This window comes from Lathamus discolor, chromosome 3 (genome assembly GCF_037157495.1).
Source record: "Lathamus discolor isolate bLatDis1 chromosome 3, bLatDis1.hap1, whole genome shotgun sequence".
In the NCBI taxonomy this organism is placed as follows: Eukaryota; Metazoa; Chordata; class Aves; order Psittaciformes; family Psittacidae; genus Lathamus; species Lathamus discolor.
The window spans coordinates 79,801,903-79,819,352 of NC_088886.1; the positions used below are offsets into that span (position 1 = coordinate 79,801,903).

Below are 17,450 nucleotides of genomic sequence, written 5' to 3' on the forward strand. Positions count from 1 at the left end.
ATGGGAGCTGGAGCACAGGATGAGCCACCAGACTTGGTAAGAGTCATGCCAGCCGGCTAAAGAGGTAGCAGGATGGGAAAGCAGGAAAGTAGGAATGCTGGGCCGCAATCACTAGGTACACTTTGGGATTAATAAGAAGAGGTGTCCGTTGACTTCTGATTCCCAGATTAGGGAGAAAAGAAAAATAAAAATTGTTTTTCCAACATTCCTGCCTTCCTTTGTATCAAATACAGAAGCTGTGGGGCTGCGGCGGAAAAATCACATTTGCAGAAGAGAGATCAGCTGAATCATCACTTTGCTCTGCCTTGACATCTATAGTGAAAACCTCTTCCTCTCCCCCTCTTCCCCACTCCCAGGCCCCTATAATTAGTTCATTGTTATAAACTGTTAAGAGCATTCCATTCCACTTTATAAATGAGGGTGAATATGGGAAAAGCATTTGTCTTGGTAGACAGGAGGTACGTAAAACACCTCCTTGATACTCAAAGCAAGAGACCACTATATAAAAATGTAAAGAGTAGTAAAAATCTTTGAAGTGTCCTAGCTCTAAAAATGTTATACAAATGAAAGGAAGCATCAATAGGCAGTACATCTTCAGCCACAGCAAGGCAGAAGGAAAAGTCAGACTATACTTTTTTTGCTCACTTAGTTCTGGCCCTATTTGATCACCACATCTTGTAGCAGTGTACGAAGCCACTCCTGTATTAGTGATTTACTCACTGGGACTCTGTAATGAAGACTAATAGCCCAGGTAGCAGAGAGAGGGAAGAAGAGGAAAGATTACATGAAACTGCACTTATTTAAAGAAAATAAATAAAAGTTAACCTCAAGACTAAAACCAGGGCACATGAAGTGTTCTAACTCAGGAAAACTCTAAGAAAACATGACCTGGTTGCTTTCTCTCATTTCAGTCACACTGGAGCCACTCAAATTCTCCAGACTGGCTGTTACGAGGCATTGCTGTTGCAAAGCTAAAAGCACTCCCATGGCACAGACCTTTGAAATCTTCCATGACACAGTCTACAGTCACCACAGATGTAACAGTGGTTCAAAGGACATCAAAAAGCAAGTAAACCAGATAATTAAAACCAAACAATGCCAGGTCAGAAATCTGTCCTTCACATTAATATACACAGAGCCAACAGCAAAACAAACCAGCAAAATGATGGTCAGTGTCACTCCAAAAGGCTGAGCCAGTTTCATGCTTCTAAGCATCACATACTCAGGAAAATAAGACAAGATCTATTTGAAGAATGGATTAATAAGTTGCACAGAGATGGAATGCTTTTCTCTCTGAAAGTGTGCTGAATCTTGTCCATTCTCCCCAGTTTAGGATACCTTTCAAACTATTACAAACAAAACAAACAAAATCCTGTATGAAGTCTAAGCGAGAGCTGATGAGTGTAACTCTGAACTACAACACTGATTCCTATTTTCCTGAGCAGTTCTATAGGATTAACCTGACAAAAATCATTGTTGCAAGAGCCCTTTATATTTCAGTGCTCCAGCTCTCCTCCAAAGGCTTGCTTCCACCTCCTCCATGAAGGTGACAGGAAGCCCAAGTGACATAGTGACACAGCTCAGTCTGCCTAAGCATCAGGGCCACAGAAGGCTATGGACTATAGTACCTGTGTTCAGAGCCCACTCACCTGAGCACTCATGTTGCTCCCTCTTCAGCATCAGGTCTGAGGGAAAATTCTGTGGGAACAAGCCAGGTATCAGATGAAACAAGCATTTCCAGCCTGCAGCACTATAGAGCTCCAGATAGTTCTGTGCAGCGCTTCCTGTGTAAGCAGCACAGTTAATTAACTCTGTGTTGATTAATGGTGCTCTCTCACATCAAGAATTTATTGAGTCTGTTATTATATACAAGGTCATAATTGCCAAACAGCCACAGCTAAATACCATCCCTTGCAGTCTGCTCCTTAAGCATCATAATGTAAAATTAATTGGTACTTGTTTGCTAATTAATATGAACTATTTTAAGTCACGCACCATAAAACTTACTGCTGCTATGCTCTTTTCCAAACAGCCATGAATGAACACAACTATTCTAATACCTTGGGAAGAACCTCCTCTTTTGAATCAGGGTGGGATAGGGGGAGTCTTTGTTCTTTGTGGTGGGACTTTTCTGTGCTCAGGCATTTACCAAAAGAGCTGTTCTCAAGTAATTAGTCAGCAGTTATTCTACTTCCATGGCACATAAAGACAGACCAGCAAGAGACGTTCTTTGTGCGAGAAGAGGAGCGCCCACACCAAAATGTCTACTCAGAATAATTATTTTGGAGTAGCTGCCTCAGTAAATTTCCAAGCACCACTGAGATCAGCTCCCAGCGAATGATCTAACTTCGCCTCAGGGTAGCAACAAAGATCAAAAAAACATCTGAACTCCTTTGTCCCTTCCGGGATCTTTAAATCCAGGGTTAGCCTCTGCTTAGGGAAAGGGCTGGCAGCATAACAAAGCAGATCCCCACTGTGAAAGAAAGAAGCCCACATGTTGGATCCCTAATTCTAAAGACAGGGAAGGAAATGCTTTGCACAAACGTGGCCCCTTCCCAGAAGCAAGGACCTGGGCAGTCACTGCCAAGGAAGCTAGACGAGCTTTAGCCAAACTGTGGTGGTCCCCCCCATCTCAAGGCAAGTCAGCACACAGCAGACAGCATCCCAAGGTTAGACCTGCCATGCAGGTAGGGAGACCATCATCGAGTACCAGGAATGCACAAGGGAGCAGACCATTGCACCTCCCTTGCACCCCCAGCCAAGCAAAACCCCTTCTATTTGTATTTCTGCAGGCACTTTTAACTACCCTCTAAAGGCTTGTCAGTAATGCAAACCCCTTCTTCAACCACAGTGGTTTCCAAAATAAGGGGCACAGGCAGCATAAACTAGGTCTGACTGCTTTTTAAGCTCATTTAAGGCAGACCTGGACAGAAAGATGGCTTTCACACTGATTCCACTTACCATTCTACAAGCACCAGGGATCAGCACACTACAGGTAGTACAAAGCACATGAACTTGTGTGGTAAGGCACAAGTAAGCAAGCTCTCTGCTGGTTTATCCCTCTGTAAAGAGAATTACTTTATGGGTGAAACATCTACCATGACTTAAAATCATTACCGCATGTGTTCAAGGTTCAATTAACAGATTAGCTGAACACTTAGTTAAAAATAGGCAAAAATCTGGACTGTTTTCTCTCTGAGCCTACTGCTTGAAAGCAAACAAAACACACCAACAGAACCAGTGTCAGCAATTAAACACTTTCTCAAATGCAACGTAATTCCTGGGATCGCATCCACATAGCTGAAGCACAGGTATTTATTCCGCACTCATTTTTGATGCTCCAATATCCCAGCAAGCAGCAGTGCAATTCAATCCAGCAGACTCTGAACAGTTCAATAATCTCACAGGGCCAGATTATACACAGAGATTTTGCTACTTCTGTGGGTCAGAGCCTTCCCTTTTTGCTGGGCACTGCACAGGCAGCTGTAAACAGGCACTACAGGTGAAAGCTCGCTCCATGCTGGATCTTTTTGGAGGCAGAATATAAAGGAGGAAAGCTTAAGGCATGAATTACACCTGCTTGTCCACCTTCTTTTAATTTTTGTCTCTACAACAGAGTCAACCAAAGAATTCTTGAGACAACTGTCTGAAAGTGTTCAGGTCTTTAGAGACCTCTTTTAAAGGGCTGGAGACCATGTGTCTGCACAGAGCCATCCCTAAGGAGTCACACAAGGGCTTTCAGACAGTTGTCTCGAGTTGTCTTCAGCCAGCCCTGCGGGAACAAGAAGCGCTCTGTGGTTTGCCGTCATTTGTGTCTCCTTTTCCAGGCAGCTCTCTGGTTAAGCACATACCTGCCTGGGAGGACATGAAGCGATCATAAAACCCCATTAAAGATACGCAAACTCTACCCAGGAACAGGAAATAGGAGATCCTAAATGTAATCCGTGATTAACATGAAAGCCGTGCCTACACTTGCAGGAAGAGGCTAACAGCAAAGCTTGCTATAACGAGCCACCCCAGGTAACAGCCAGGTCATGTGGGTGCTCCTGAGCTGCACAATCTCCCCACCAACAGTGGGCACATCCTCAGACTCATGTCTGGATAGTTCATCTCCGAGCCACACGGCTGTGTGAGCTACTCTTACCCTTCTCTATGGAAGAGGACAAATCTGTTCAGCTCCATTTGCTCCTGTTTGCAGAGAAGAAACAACACTCCTCTGGTTAGCAGGGGTGATGCACAAATTCACTAGTCCTCATGAAAATGCTTCTAAAAGCAGTACCCTCTTCCAATTAGAAACTAAATTATGTGTCTATAAATATGTACTTGAAATAAACAAAACTTTGTGAGAAGGCTGCTCAGTTCCAGCCTGACATGAAATGGACTTCATATGAACATACCCAAAGGTCACCATCTGATCCACTGACAGTTAAGATCTCATATTTGAGAGGCTATCTTCTATTTGCCAGAAGGACCCAGGTTAGCGTGTGTGCTCTACGGCCAACACTCACACAGTCCCAGATTATTGCCTTAACAAGTGACACTGACACACACGGATCTCACTACTACTGTCTGCACTGCCACAGTACAGCACTAAGCCTATGACACAGGATTAGTGACCGAAGACAGCCACCCACTGCAACCAGACAGCATAAACCTTTACCTAACAGGTGACCCAGAAAGCTTTTCCTAAGAGAGCACTTTCTCTTAAGAGAACCAGTGCTGATTTTTACACTTCAGAACAAATATCTAAAGAAACTATATGTTCCCTGAATTTAACACAGCGCTGTGAAACTGCATGCCACCATTCATTTCTCATCTTGCGACATCCTAAGATTGGCATCAGCCCACACAGTAAACAGTGTTAAAACAACCTGCAGGAAGGAAGGGCACCAGTGTGAATCAGCCCCTGAAAGAGGTAAATCAGGATTCAGGTCTTGCTCTGTCACCCTCTCCCTTCTCAGTCTGACCCTGGTCACGGAGCTTCTCTACATGCCAGTTCTGCTGCTGCAACCAGTGCCATAAGGCAGCAGCACTGCACCTCCAGCTACACATATCCTACACACTCCATCTGCAAAAAAACAGCCCTAGAATCAGGGCCACATCTAACAGAGGAGCATGGTTAGGTGCTTACATTAAAATCAGGGCTTGCTTACATTAAAAGAGACTTCCTCCTACTAGACTTGATTCACACTGAGAGGGATGCAGCAGGATCGCTCACCTAAGCGTGCCCCTTTCAAACAGAAGCAATGGTTGCAGGATCTGGCACACCGTGCTTACTTGACTGGTAGAGCACTTTGGAAATGTTCCTGGAGTCAATGACTAAATAAGTCCCTCTCTTGATTTTAAATTGGAGATAAATGCTGCATGTCACATTGGCAAGCACATAAGAGCAGCTGGAAGCACAAAGACAATATCGGCTATTTCAGGCCTTTGTTCTCTCATTTTTTACCCTTGGCATGTTAAACAACTAAAGACCACACTGAGCAAATCACTGTTTTACCAGATAATGCTGCAGGCTTAGAGCTTCGAAATCCCAGGCTCCCAGCTCAGGCAGAAACACCAGCCCAACTTGGTGGCCTGCATATCCAGCCTCCTACTGCCTGCGAGGCTCAACAACACGGGCATAGATTAGCTGTGCTGCACTTACTACACAGAAGACACAAGTAATAACCTTGATTAAAACAAACACACACACCTAGAACAGCAAGAATGAAAAGAGGATGTGTTGCCCACCTTTGTCTATTATAAGTATGGGAAAAATGAACTTTATACATAGAAACACAGAGAGGCAGGTGCTGCTACCAGCATGTTACTATAAATACAAAGCAGCTTCCCCATATTCCTGCAAAGCTGGTCTAGATTCAACGCAGGCAAAAGCAAAACTTCATCCAAGGATGAGATTTCAGAAGGCAATCTGCAGCCCTTTCACCCTGGAAAGGCAAGGAGCCTATCATGTTAAAATGGTGCTATGATAAAATGCATTATGTTCTCCATCTGAACAGTACTGCCTACATTATTAATGATGAAATGCATACAAAAGCTTTTTAATGCTCACACTAGTTCCCTTTCCCAGAAATTATTTGATCATATTTAGATTGTGAAAGCTTGTGCCTCTAAAAGTGCAGCTGACTGCTGTCTTCAGTTTCTACACGGCAGAGAGCAATAGAGTCACAGAATGGTTTGGGTTGGAAGGGACCCTAAAAATCATCCAGTTCCAACCCCCTGCACCACAGGCAGTGACACCTTCTGCTAGACCGGGTTGCTCCAAGTCCCATCCAACCTGGCCTTGCCAGGGATGGGGCAGCCACAGCTTCCCTGGGGCAATCTGTGTCACCACCCTCACAGTAGAGAATTTCTTCCTGAAATCTAATCTAAACCTACCCTTTTTCAGTTTAAGCCATACCCCCTTGTCCTATCCCTACATGTCTTTGTCAAAAGTCCCTCTCCAGATTTCTTGTAGGCTTCCTATAGGTACTGGAAGGCTGCTCTAAGGTCCCCCCTGAGCCTTCTCTTCAGGCCGAAAGGTATCAACAGGTGGCCCGTGGAGGAATCCATATCTATGTATATCCTGTATATACATATTTCAACAGTACGTGGATTTTTCACTGAAACCCAACTCCTTTACACAAAAACCCTAAAGCCTTAGCTCAGTAAAGACATCATCAGGTATATCTGTTAGGGCTGTCTGCAGAAGTCAGCCATTATGGTTTTGCTTACTTCCTCATAGAGATGCAGCAACATGCAGCTGCAAGAGGAAGCAGAGGCTTTGCGAGGGCATTCTCCCCAAGTACTCCTTTTAAAGTAAGGAAAAAAGAACTACAAATAGTTCCAGCACAAAAATGCACGTCCCTGCATAAAACCAGCTCGTAACACAGAGCACAAACACCAAACAGACAAGCCTACATCAGGCTAGGAGGTTCAGCCCTGCATGGCAGAAACAGCCATGTATTAAACAGCCTCCATTTTTTGATTGTACGTCTACAGCCAGGCAACTTTTTCTTCCCCTAAAAGCAAAACACATGCAAATGCCTGTCATCAAAAGGCAAGTAGTTTTTCAGAATGTCACAATTACCTAGCCACAACTAAATGCTGTAATTTGTTGACCAGCTCCTCGCAAACTTCCATAACGACCTCAAACCCTTGGATAAAACTGCAGAATAATTTCCCCCCTTTAAATGTAATTTTGTAATGCTTTGATTCCCACCCATCACCAGGCTGAAGGGCCCCAGCAGCATGCTGCTACTTGTTTCTCGTGCAGCAACTAAAACAAAGCTGCAGCCACACACGGCAGCTGTGGGAACTTTCCAGCCCAAGCTTTCCAGCGAACAAAAACAGCGGCAATTGTCAGAGGTGTACTTCTGGAAAAAAACTTTCAATTTGAAAAGGGAAACAGCTGAAAATGCACTTTTTCAGCTAATACACATTCCAACTAAACGGTTAAACTACAGAGGTCTTCTGCCAGCAAGTTTAGCTCACCTGTATGTTCTGCAACACACACAGGCAGCAATGTGTGAAAAGCAGGGCATTTGAGAAGAAAAGCAGGAATGAAAACCAAGAAATGGTCAATGTTAGCAGAACATACTTTGAAACATTTGCCTAATAGGCTTATACCTACAATTTCTGGCTCCTGGAGGCATCTGATGACACTAGAACCTATACTGGTACTACAGAGAGAAAAAGCTTCTGGAGAACAGAGATTAAAAAGAAGCCTAAAAACATAACATGCTGAAGAACTGATTATTTTTTACAAATCATAGAAGGGTTTGGGTTGGAAGGCACGTTAAAGACCATCTCATTCCAACGCCCCTGCCATGGGCAAGGACACCTTCCACTAGACCAGGATGCTCAGAGCCCCATCCTTAAACAATAGTGTCCAAAGAGTAAGCTGCTCATTTTTCAAGCAACAGTCAGAGACCTGCCGATGGGGGAACAGCTTTAGGAAGAGGAGGAAGCGCTTGGCACAGCTCCTCTGGGTGAACACTCCACCCCACGATGGGCCAGCACAGGGAAACCCTTCCTGTCACACCACATTCAGAGCCTGCCTCTCTGGTAATGAGCAAGCAGGATCAGCTACACCCAGACTTCTAGAAACAATCTGCAGGAGTCTTCTTTGCTGGCTTTCAGGGATTTGCCCCTGAGACCAACAGCACTGCCACAATGGAGCAGCACCAGCTCAAAACCTTGCCCTGGGGAGCCACAGCGCAAGCAGCTGCCGTGTTCAGCAGCCAGCTAGCTCCAGTTTGGGCACTTGTATTCCCAGGTCACAGAAATCATCTGCCCCCCGCTCGAGCAAGGATCCAGATGAAAACACTACCTTGCCCGAAACAAGCCATTACACAAGCACCCAAGCTGGGAGGAACATTTATTTCTCTGCTAAATGTAGTCATGACAACCACATCTTCAGTTAAGAGACTAGCAGGAAGAGGTCATGAGGCACTTGCCATGCAAGGATAAAATACCACACCTCAAGTGAATGCAGGAGGGTGAGTTTTGATGAACATCATCTGCAAATGAAGGAAACTAGCATCCTAACATGACAGGCACACACCCCATCAAATCAGCCCAGGCATTTAGGCACAACCACTGCAAAACCTTTACAGTAATACCAAACAGCAAACTGCTGGAGGATTTCTCTGCTAAAGAAATATCTATGTCAGACTTGAGGACACTAAACCACTCCAGAAATCCTTCTAATTCCAGTGCTTCCTATTTACCTTGAAACAAGCTACAGAACTATCAGGAAGTGATGCTTATTGCAGAAGCCATGATTAAAAAGAGCGAGCAGCTTCCTTTTCAAGCCTGTATCTTGTTCTCATTGGCAAATCAAAGCTTCCCTCCCCTACCTCCTCTAATCAGGACCATCCCTGGAGGCATCTAAAAGATGTATAGTGACATGGATTAGTGTGGATTTAGCAGTGTTAGATTTGCAATTGGACTCAACAGTCTTAAAGGTCTTCTCCAGTTTAAATGACTCTATGTGTCAGAGCTCTGGTGCCATTAATGCTGGATGGCAACAACCATCATTCCTGAAGTCTGGACAAGGGCAGGAATGCTGGTACAACCCATTTTCCCCAAAGCTTCTATACTAAAAAGCAGAGCCATTCCTCGCAGTATATATGGAATGCCCAGAACAGCACAGCTTTAGAAAGCCAATGGCTGCAGCAATGGAGTTATTTTTGTCCAACCACATTTTCATTTCACAAGAAGTAAAGACAGAACCACTCCTGCAGGTAAATTCCTCCCTCCTCCTTCCTTCCCCACAGTTACCTTTGTTTTGTGGCTACCTGAGTATTTTGTACTAAATCGGATTATCTCTTCCTTGCTGTGAGCCCTTCCAAAAGCACCTGGCAGCCTGCAAATTAACATACACCTTACTATTATCTAGTAATAATATGAGGTAGGGGAGGAATCATGGAACCTTGTTCCATGCAAAATTAACCTGTGGCCATAGTGCTCAGGTTCACAACCCCTATTTTACACTCCCTATTTAGGAGCATCTCTCAGGTGCTTCTACTTGTCAGAGAGAAAGGATACACAGAAAGACAGACTTGTCAATGGAATGATTCTGAATTAAGTTGAAGACACACCATCATTTGGAAATGTGATTGGTTTTGTTAGGAGATTATTTGGTACTGTTGTATTCATTTTGGTTGAAGTGTCTTCAGATACAAGTCAGCCTTTGCCCAGTTGATTTTTATGATCTTTGACACCTGTTAAAAATTATTTAAACATCTGTTTAATGCTGCTTCTCTGTGATCATAATATAAAGGGTCCTGATGGTCAGCACAGAACTGTCAAACACAGGAAAACATTTGGGAAAGGGAGGGAGGGAAATGTTCCTTCCAGTTCTAGTCACACTGCATTACTTTCAGCAATCAAGGACAACAGGCAAAATACCAGGAGACAGGATGAGGTTTTGCAGTTAATAGCAGCCTGAGTGCACACACTAACCATTTATCTGGGCTTCATTACCCATAATACATGCATATACATGCTTGTAGGGGTAGCCCAAAAATAATTCTCTTGTTTTGTACATACAGGGCCTGAGCTGGTGACACTGAAGTCACAGCACATTTGACCTTCCGGGTGCACTGGCTCATGGCTGGACAGAGCCTGTGTTTGTCTCAGATCTATAGCAAGCTTCCACTAAATCTGGCAGTGCAGGCATAAACCCACTAAGCAGTGCATCTCAAAAGTAGCTACGCAGGCTTCACCTCTACGTAACTTCCCATTTTATTTTTGCTCATAGAAAATATTTTCAGTGTCTTTCAAAGACAGAATGATGCATTTCCCCTGTAAACATGAGTAACTATAATCAACAGCTAGGCAGGGGAGAGCTTGCATCAGCCTCTGACAAACACACACCAAGAAGCAGGATGTCCCCACGCACAAGCCACTCCGACCCTCACTGCCTTCAGCGCAGCACGAAGGGCACATTTGTGCTGAGGCGTGTGAAGGCAAAGTCGTCTGCAGAGGCAGAGAGCTGGCATCCCAAATCAGACACAGCCACACACAGCACAACTTCATTGGCTTTAAATGGGGAGAAGATGGAGTTAGCTATAGAGACGACCTGCAGGCCAGTGGGCACTACTGGCAGTCCTGCCTGGAGGACTTCAGCTGGCAAGGCAAGCCTGGAAATGAGACGGAGACACTACAGAAACTTCCACAGTAATTTTCCAAAAGGTAACTCACAGAAGTTTACATGGAGCAATATTTTAAGCTATTTTACCCTCTGAACAGAGTGCTGACAGGAGCAATTGTCTGTGTCTGCTGCCTAGAACCATCAATGGAAACCCTGAAGATTAAAAGCACACTCAGCAGGACTATGACTAACAGGCTTTCTCCTGAGAAGTTTGCAACCGGCAAACAAACAGTTCTCAGGAAACCAAGTTACTCGGTGCAAGCATGAAGAATAAGCCACGCAAAGAACTGCAGGCAGCGGGCAAGGAGAGCAGTGGCAGGGAGCACCCTGAATCTGATGGTTACTCAGAGGACAGGAGAAGGGTGGGTCCAGGCAATGACTACTGCTCAAAAAGCAGCCGCAAAAGTCAAAAAACAATCGATACTTTCACACTTACGGAGCTTTGGTGAAGGAGAAAGGCTCATGAGGAGGAGGGAATGGCAACTCAAAGTACAGGAAGGAATAAAGAGCTGCAGTGAGCAGGACCCCCAAAACAACACCTGAGGGGCACAGCAAGGGTTTTCATGTCCTGTCATACGTCCAGAGCCAAGCTCAAGCCATGTCAGTGCAACTCTGGAGACACATAACCTGCAAACCTCTGGCCACCTGCTTGCTGAAGTGCTCATCTTCTGTTCCTTCTGCACTCTAGCTTGAATGCAAAGGCCTTTATCACATGCAGCTGCACCCTCACATAATATAAAATGCTAACACTTATGAAAATGGAACAGGTAGAACCAATAAACTGAATGGGGAACAACACAGAATTGAAAACAACCTCTTCTTTTCCAGTTCTTAAAGCAATTTGCATGCTTGCTGTGATCAGCAGCCACTGCAGAGACGGCAAAAAAAAAAAAAGGAATGGATAAAAGTTTTAAGATGCAGAATAAGTTTTGCAGTATTTGTATAAGACAACCCAAATATTAAGTATATCTGAATGTTTACAACGGCACAGACATGCCATTATAGACAAAGGTTACAATCCTAGGCATTTAAGTTTTATGAACTAACTCGGGTTGTTTTCAGCTTAGCATTTAGTGATTCAAACATGGCTAGCAGGGGGTTACTGAAAACAAGAAGGCCTGAAAGAAATTCATGCAGCAACAAACGATGGTAGAATACACTTACTGCGGTTACATGATTTAAGGGTTTCTTGTGGCCCGACTGATGAGCTAGCAATTACCATTACTGGAAGCAAATTTAAGAAACCTACACTAATGCTAAACCCTTAAACTAAGCTCTCCTGCTTAAGGAGTGAATGCAGCCAAAAGTACCGATAGGATCTTTGAAGGATTAAGCATACCAATTCCTTAACACCTTTCAGCTATATCAAAAAAGATGTAATAATGAAACTCTGTCTTCAGAGCCTGTATAATAAACTGTGTAATTAATTCCTCATCTGTCTGAATGCTCCACGTGCTGTCAGATGCAGTAAGTAAGAGAAGCCAAAAATGGAGGTGAGGAGGAAACAGGTTACTTAGAGAAATGTGTGTTTGAACTCTCAGCATGGAGGTTCTCTTGTCTTCTACATGAAGCTCTCCTCATTGGTCAAGAAAGTCATGGATTCAGAGGAAAGCATGTGCTATAGAATCCACAATGACAGGCAGAGCTCTTAGTTTTAGAGTCAACCTCCCCTTGCGCATCACAACTAAGACCTGATCCAGACTACACAGTGCAGAAAAAGCAGCCCATACTCACAGAAGCCCAGGTCCCAACCACTATGGTACGCAGCGTCCTACGCACTGTAATTCCCATTGCAAGAGGCTCCAAGCACACAGGCTGCTGTGGCCTCTGGTGTTTAAGCAACAGGAAACTGCTTCCCGAATCACTGCAAGTTATCACTGCCACAATTGCCTCGCTCCTCAAGAGCTGGAAGAAATGCAGAAGGCTGCTCCCACAGCCTCAGCGAACCTGAAATGTTACAGGAATGAAAATCTTCCCAGTCACTTCATTCTTCATCTCAACTTCACCTCTGTTTTGCCTGGGTCTGCCTATAAACACATGGGGCTGCTGTTACTGTGTCACTTTTAGTCCAGAGGTGGGCCAGCCTGGGTATAGTACTCTTGCATCTGAAGTAGATTTGTTCACCAATATTCTGAGCATCCCCAAAGCAGGCATGCTACAGGGATGTAATGGCAGCCTGAAGGAGCCTCATCCCTCAGCCTTTCTCAGAAGAGAAAGGAGAACACCAGAACAACAGCCTGTCATTTTTTATAGCACTACAGACTTCCTAAAGATGTGGTCCACCTGACTTAAATCTGTTTCAACTTCTGTTGCTGAAGCAAAATCCTTGCTACAAGATGCCAGCAAGGGTTTAATAACTCTAAAGGCAGCAAATTCACGGGATTCATTAAACACATAAAAAGCACTGAAACGGTACCATTTTGGTGCTCTGTAATGTACGTATTTTTAATATTAATGCTTGCAGCTTAATTTTTAATATGCAGATTCTACCTGAATCTCCCTATTTGAGAGTCGGTCTGTGCACCACGGGGTAGGGAAGCCTCGTGGTGTGAAACACTTTATTTGCCAGTTCTAAGCACCACATCTAAAGATGAGGATGTTCAAGAGATATGTCAGGAAGCAGGCCATAAACACTGCCGTCTGTTACACACAAAAACGCATTATTGACTGTGCTCGGTCAAACGGTCGTGCTTTTACTTTAGAAGCAGCTTTATCCTTTTCACCTTTCAAAACTCTTCTAAGCGTTCTATGTAGGAGCTTCGGCAGGTTTGCACAGAAAAGCATGCACAGGCTGTGAGGGAGGTTTGTGATCTCTAAGGAAGGGGTATTTGGCGAGGGGCTTCTGAACCCAGGAGGAAGGTCTGAGGCTCGCAGGACACCCACGCTGCCTATGACAGGCAGACCTCCTCACATTAAAAATAGCAGATTAAGGCACGCAAAGTGTGTAACAGTTGGTAGGGTATGTAGATAAATCGGGATGTGGGATCCATAATATCAATTTACTAAATATTTCTGAATGCTTTTATCTACCAGCAGTGCGAATGCTGATTACAGCTGTCTGCTCACTGCCAAATTTAACACGATCGAAGGGTTTAATACTGTGGGGTTTCCTAGTAGCCCGTGAACCACGGCTACCGCTAAACAGAATAGGCACTTCCTCAGTAAAAAGGCGACAGGAAAAATAACGCATACGCACGGCACAGCAACAAAACGAGGGAGAAACCCCGAGGAAGGACACACAGAGCCGAGAGGCCTTTAGAAACGCACCAGCGTCCGCTTCAATTGCCCCCCGCCGACGGGAGATGTCAGGATTTCACCGAAGACCGCGGGCCGACGGCGGCACCCGGCTGCGCGCCGGGGCACGGGCGAGCGGGCACCCGGCTGCCGCGACGCCCGGCGGGCTGCGACCGCCCCGGCCCCGCGGCCCCGGGGGAACAGGCAGCGTCCGCAGCGGGCGGCGAGGAGCCGGCACCGCACGGCCCCGGCCGCTGCGGGCCCTGCCGAGCCCCGCGCTGAGGAGAAGGGCCTCCCCCGGCGGCTCGGCCGCCCCGCACAGCGCTGAGGCAGAGCCCGCCGCCCCGCTCCCGCCCGCCCCGCGGCGCGGCGCCCACCTGGTCGGCGAGCTTGAGCACTGCCATCCTCCACCGCTCCTCCCGCGCACATGCGGCTCCTGCGGAGAGCGCGCCCCGCCACCGGCGCTGCTGCTACTGCTGTGCCGGCGGCAGCGGCTCCGCGCCGGCGGGGTGGAGGCCGCCTCGCCTCGCCTCGCCTCTCCCAGCCCGGCCCTGCCCTGCCCGGCCCGGCCCAGGAAGCAGGGGCGGGCGGGCTGCCTCGCACGGGCCGCGCCGCCGCCGCCGCCGCCGCCTGCCGCCGCCTTTGTTCGCCCCGGCGGCCGCTGCCTGCGCGCAGCGGAGCGCGGGGCCACCCCGGGGACTCTCCGCGCCCCCGCCCCGCCGGGCAGCGCGAGGGGCGGTGCCGCCGGACCGGGCCCGCCCCGGCACGGGGAGCCTGGGGAAGGGGGGGGTTGAGCCCGGAGCGGCGGCCTGGCCCGGGCTGCAGCCGGGGGTCCCCGGGGGCACCTGCCACACGCCGCGGGCAGGACGCGGGGGGAGCCGGAAGGCGAGCGCCCGCAGCCCCCTCAGGGGACCGACGGCGATGCCCCTCTCAGAGCGGCGGTGGAGGCCGGCAAGGGGTTCCAGGCTCGGGGCACAGTACGCTTGGCTACGAGCCCGTGCGCACCGAAGTCTTCAGGCCCACTGTGGCTCCCACCAGGTTGAGGGAATGCAGGAACACGCTACCCCAAGCCCGCATAAAAGGGGAAATCGATGCCTTTTCCTTTCTTTCTGTCTTCCCCGTAAGTGTTTGTCAAATCACATCCACCAGGCAAAACTGTCAAGACTCGTTTTGGTTTTGTTTCGGGGTTTTTTAATCTCTGTTGGGATTACGCAGTGTTAACAGCTGCCTTGCACTGATCTGGTCCAAGTGTTTTCATACTCAATGTATTATTTCACTTCTCAAGGACCAGCACATCAGATAAGCTGTACTTCTTTTTAAACAAGCAAGCAAACAAGCCGTACCGTCCCTGCCCCGTGCTGCAGGGGAAAATAAGCATCACCCCGTGTTGCTGTTGAGCTGACCTAGGACAAACTGGAGTTCCACCCTCAGATCTGGCTGTCAGTGTGACCTGAACACCAGAGCAAGACTGTACAGCCAGGCACATAAGGGGGGGGGGGGGGGGGGAAGCACGAAGGGGTAAATTCTTTCTTACCCCTCAGTACTGATAAACTGAACCCCTGAAGGACGCGATTTGATTCACAATGGCACAATGCACAGCAACAGGAGTTAGAAACATGCTGAAGGTAATGAGGGTAATTACATTTTTCCAAGGACATGTAACTGGAGAGGAAAGGAGTGAAGATTCCCTTTTTCCCTCCTCTGTGTTGCACTAAGAGGCCACGTATCTCCCTACGAATTAAATTCTGTGCCCAATACATCAGTTCAGACTGATGTGATTTAAGTGATTTAAGACTTTTCAACCCTTGATTACAGAATGGGGTGACTTTAAGCAGTTAAAAAAAAGGGGGGGGGGGGGGAAGTGTCTTCTATGGAGAAAAACTAATCCAAGAGGGAAACAGATGTTGGTTTCAGGCTTTTAAGGCATCACTGTAAATAGGGATTTAAAAATAACACTCAAGTCACAACACATTTTGACTCCACCTACTTTAAAGGGGTCTTAATGGAAAAAACAGTGTTAATACAAATCAGTCTTTTAAAGTAAACAAAAAGCAGCAAAAGAGTACCTGTTCAGAATGCATCAATTCCACCAGGTCTTCCTCATGCCAAAACACCTAGCAGCATTACGCTGGCATCAGCAGGTTTGCTGTGTGTGGAACCATGCACTGCTGCCATGCGCTGTGGACCAGAGCCTTTCTGTGTCCCACTGGTTCAGTCCAGCAATTCCGCTTTGACAGCAGGCTTCCAGGCTCTGTTGAAACACAGGCTCAGCACACAGAGGTCAGCAGTAAGCAGAAGTTAGCTTCCAGCTGAGAGCAAGAGGAAGAAAGGGAAGAAAATGCAGGCAAATTTCAGCATTATAAGGAAAGGTCTGGTTTGTGATTTTCCATTGTAAACGCTTATTTCCAAGGACTTAGCATGTGCCGTAGCATTTCACCTGCAGTTAAACTTGGTGGATACATCAGGAAAATGATTTTTTTAGATTTGCTCTGTGCTCCAATCTGAGAATCTGGTAAAATTCTTGTACCTTTTTTGGGACCCCCAGCAACCTCCTGTCGGGAAGCTAAGCTGATGGTATGCCATCTGCATGGAAATCTGCTGGTGCAGTAGGAGCCCAGTTCCCTGGGAGTAAAACACTGGGCTAGATGGGAGCTAGTACTGAAATACCTTTCTGAAGTTCTGTTCCCCACAAGCAGTCTTGTGCACAGGATGGTGCCTGGGAGGACCAACACCCTACCATGCTGCTGCTCAGGAAGGTCCCCCTGGGGCACGCAGGACAACAGAAAGTGTTCACGTATCATATTAACAGGGCAGCACTCGGTTTAGAGAGGTCCTTACAACTATATTTACACTATTCATTAAAGCGCCCTTTACGTGAACTGCCAAGATTAGTCATCAGTGCTACAACCATTACCATCGCAGTAAAGGAGTCCAAAACTTCTCTCAAAGTACAATGTCCTCCTCTCCTGTTCACAAAACAACACACAAAATACTATTACAGGCTTCTGACTTACTATGCAGAATTAACTCTCTCTTCTGAGCTGTTTTACTCCACAACCCCTTAGCCCTGGCTGGTACACTGACAGTAATTTCATAGCACATTTTCATGTGAAATGATGCAGTACGCTCAACTGCCTTTCTGAGGAAGAAGAGGCACAAAGACATTAGGATCCAGAGCTAGTATTTCAAGTAATGGTCACACCTGCAACTCTCAGACCTGCAGCATTATGTTGACTTCCCCAACTGAGACAATAACAAATACCTTCAAAACAGGCGTGCAAGAGCTTGCCAGATATCATCATCTTGAATTAAAGCTGGTTTTGGAAAGGAAAAACCCCCAGTGCTACACTGGGCCTCAGAAAGGGAAGTGGAAAGAAACTCTCTAAGGATGGCTGGTGCATTTGTTCCTTACTGACCGGTGCCTGATCCTAAGAGGGTTCTGTGCATCCAGGTGGAACTCTTCTATGAAACACAAACACCACTCCCCCTTTACATAGTTTAAAAAGAAAACTGGAAATATGAAGGTTTGAACTTTAGAACTTAAGCAATTTCTGACAAACAGCAAGGAGGACCA

At 46.6% G+C, this 17,450-nt stretch overlaps 1 protein-coding gene across 10 annotated transcripts in view; it reads right to left on the reverse strand.

Moving 5' to 3' along the window:
* The window catches only part of ANKRD44 (ankyrin repeat domain 44), a 138,166-nt gene extending 123,676 nt beyond the window's left edge, over nucleotides 1-14,490 (reverse strand). For 8 of the 10 annotated variants that reach the window (XR_010610642.1, XM_065669975.1, XM_065669971.1 and 5 more), the window contains exon 1: nucleotides 14,254-14,490. Coding sequence is in view for 8 of the 10 variants with exons in the window: in XM_065669975.1 (XP_065526047.1) it covers nucleotides 14,254-14,280 (27 nt within the window). In the remaining 2 variants the exon portion in view is untranslated. Of the gene's footprint in view, nucleotides 1-1,649; nucleotides 1,699-12,376; nucleotides 12,393-14,253 lie in introns of those variants that run through there. The other 2 variants (XM_065669972.1, XM_065669969.1) reach the window with 2 other exon arrangements.
* Between the last annotated feature and the right edge of the window lie 2,960 nt (nucleotides 14,491-17,450).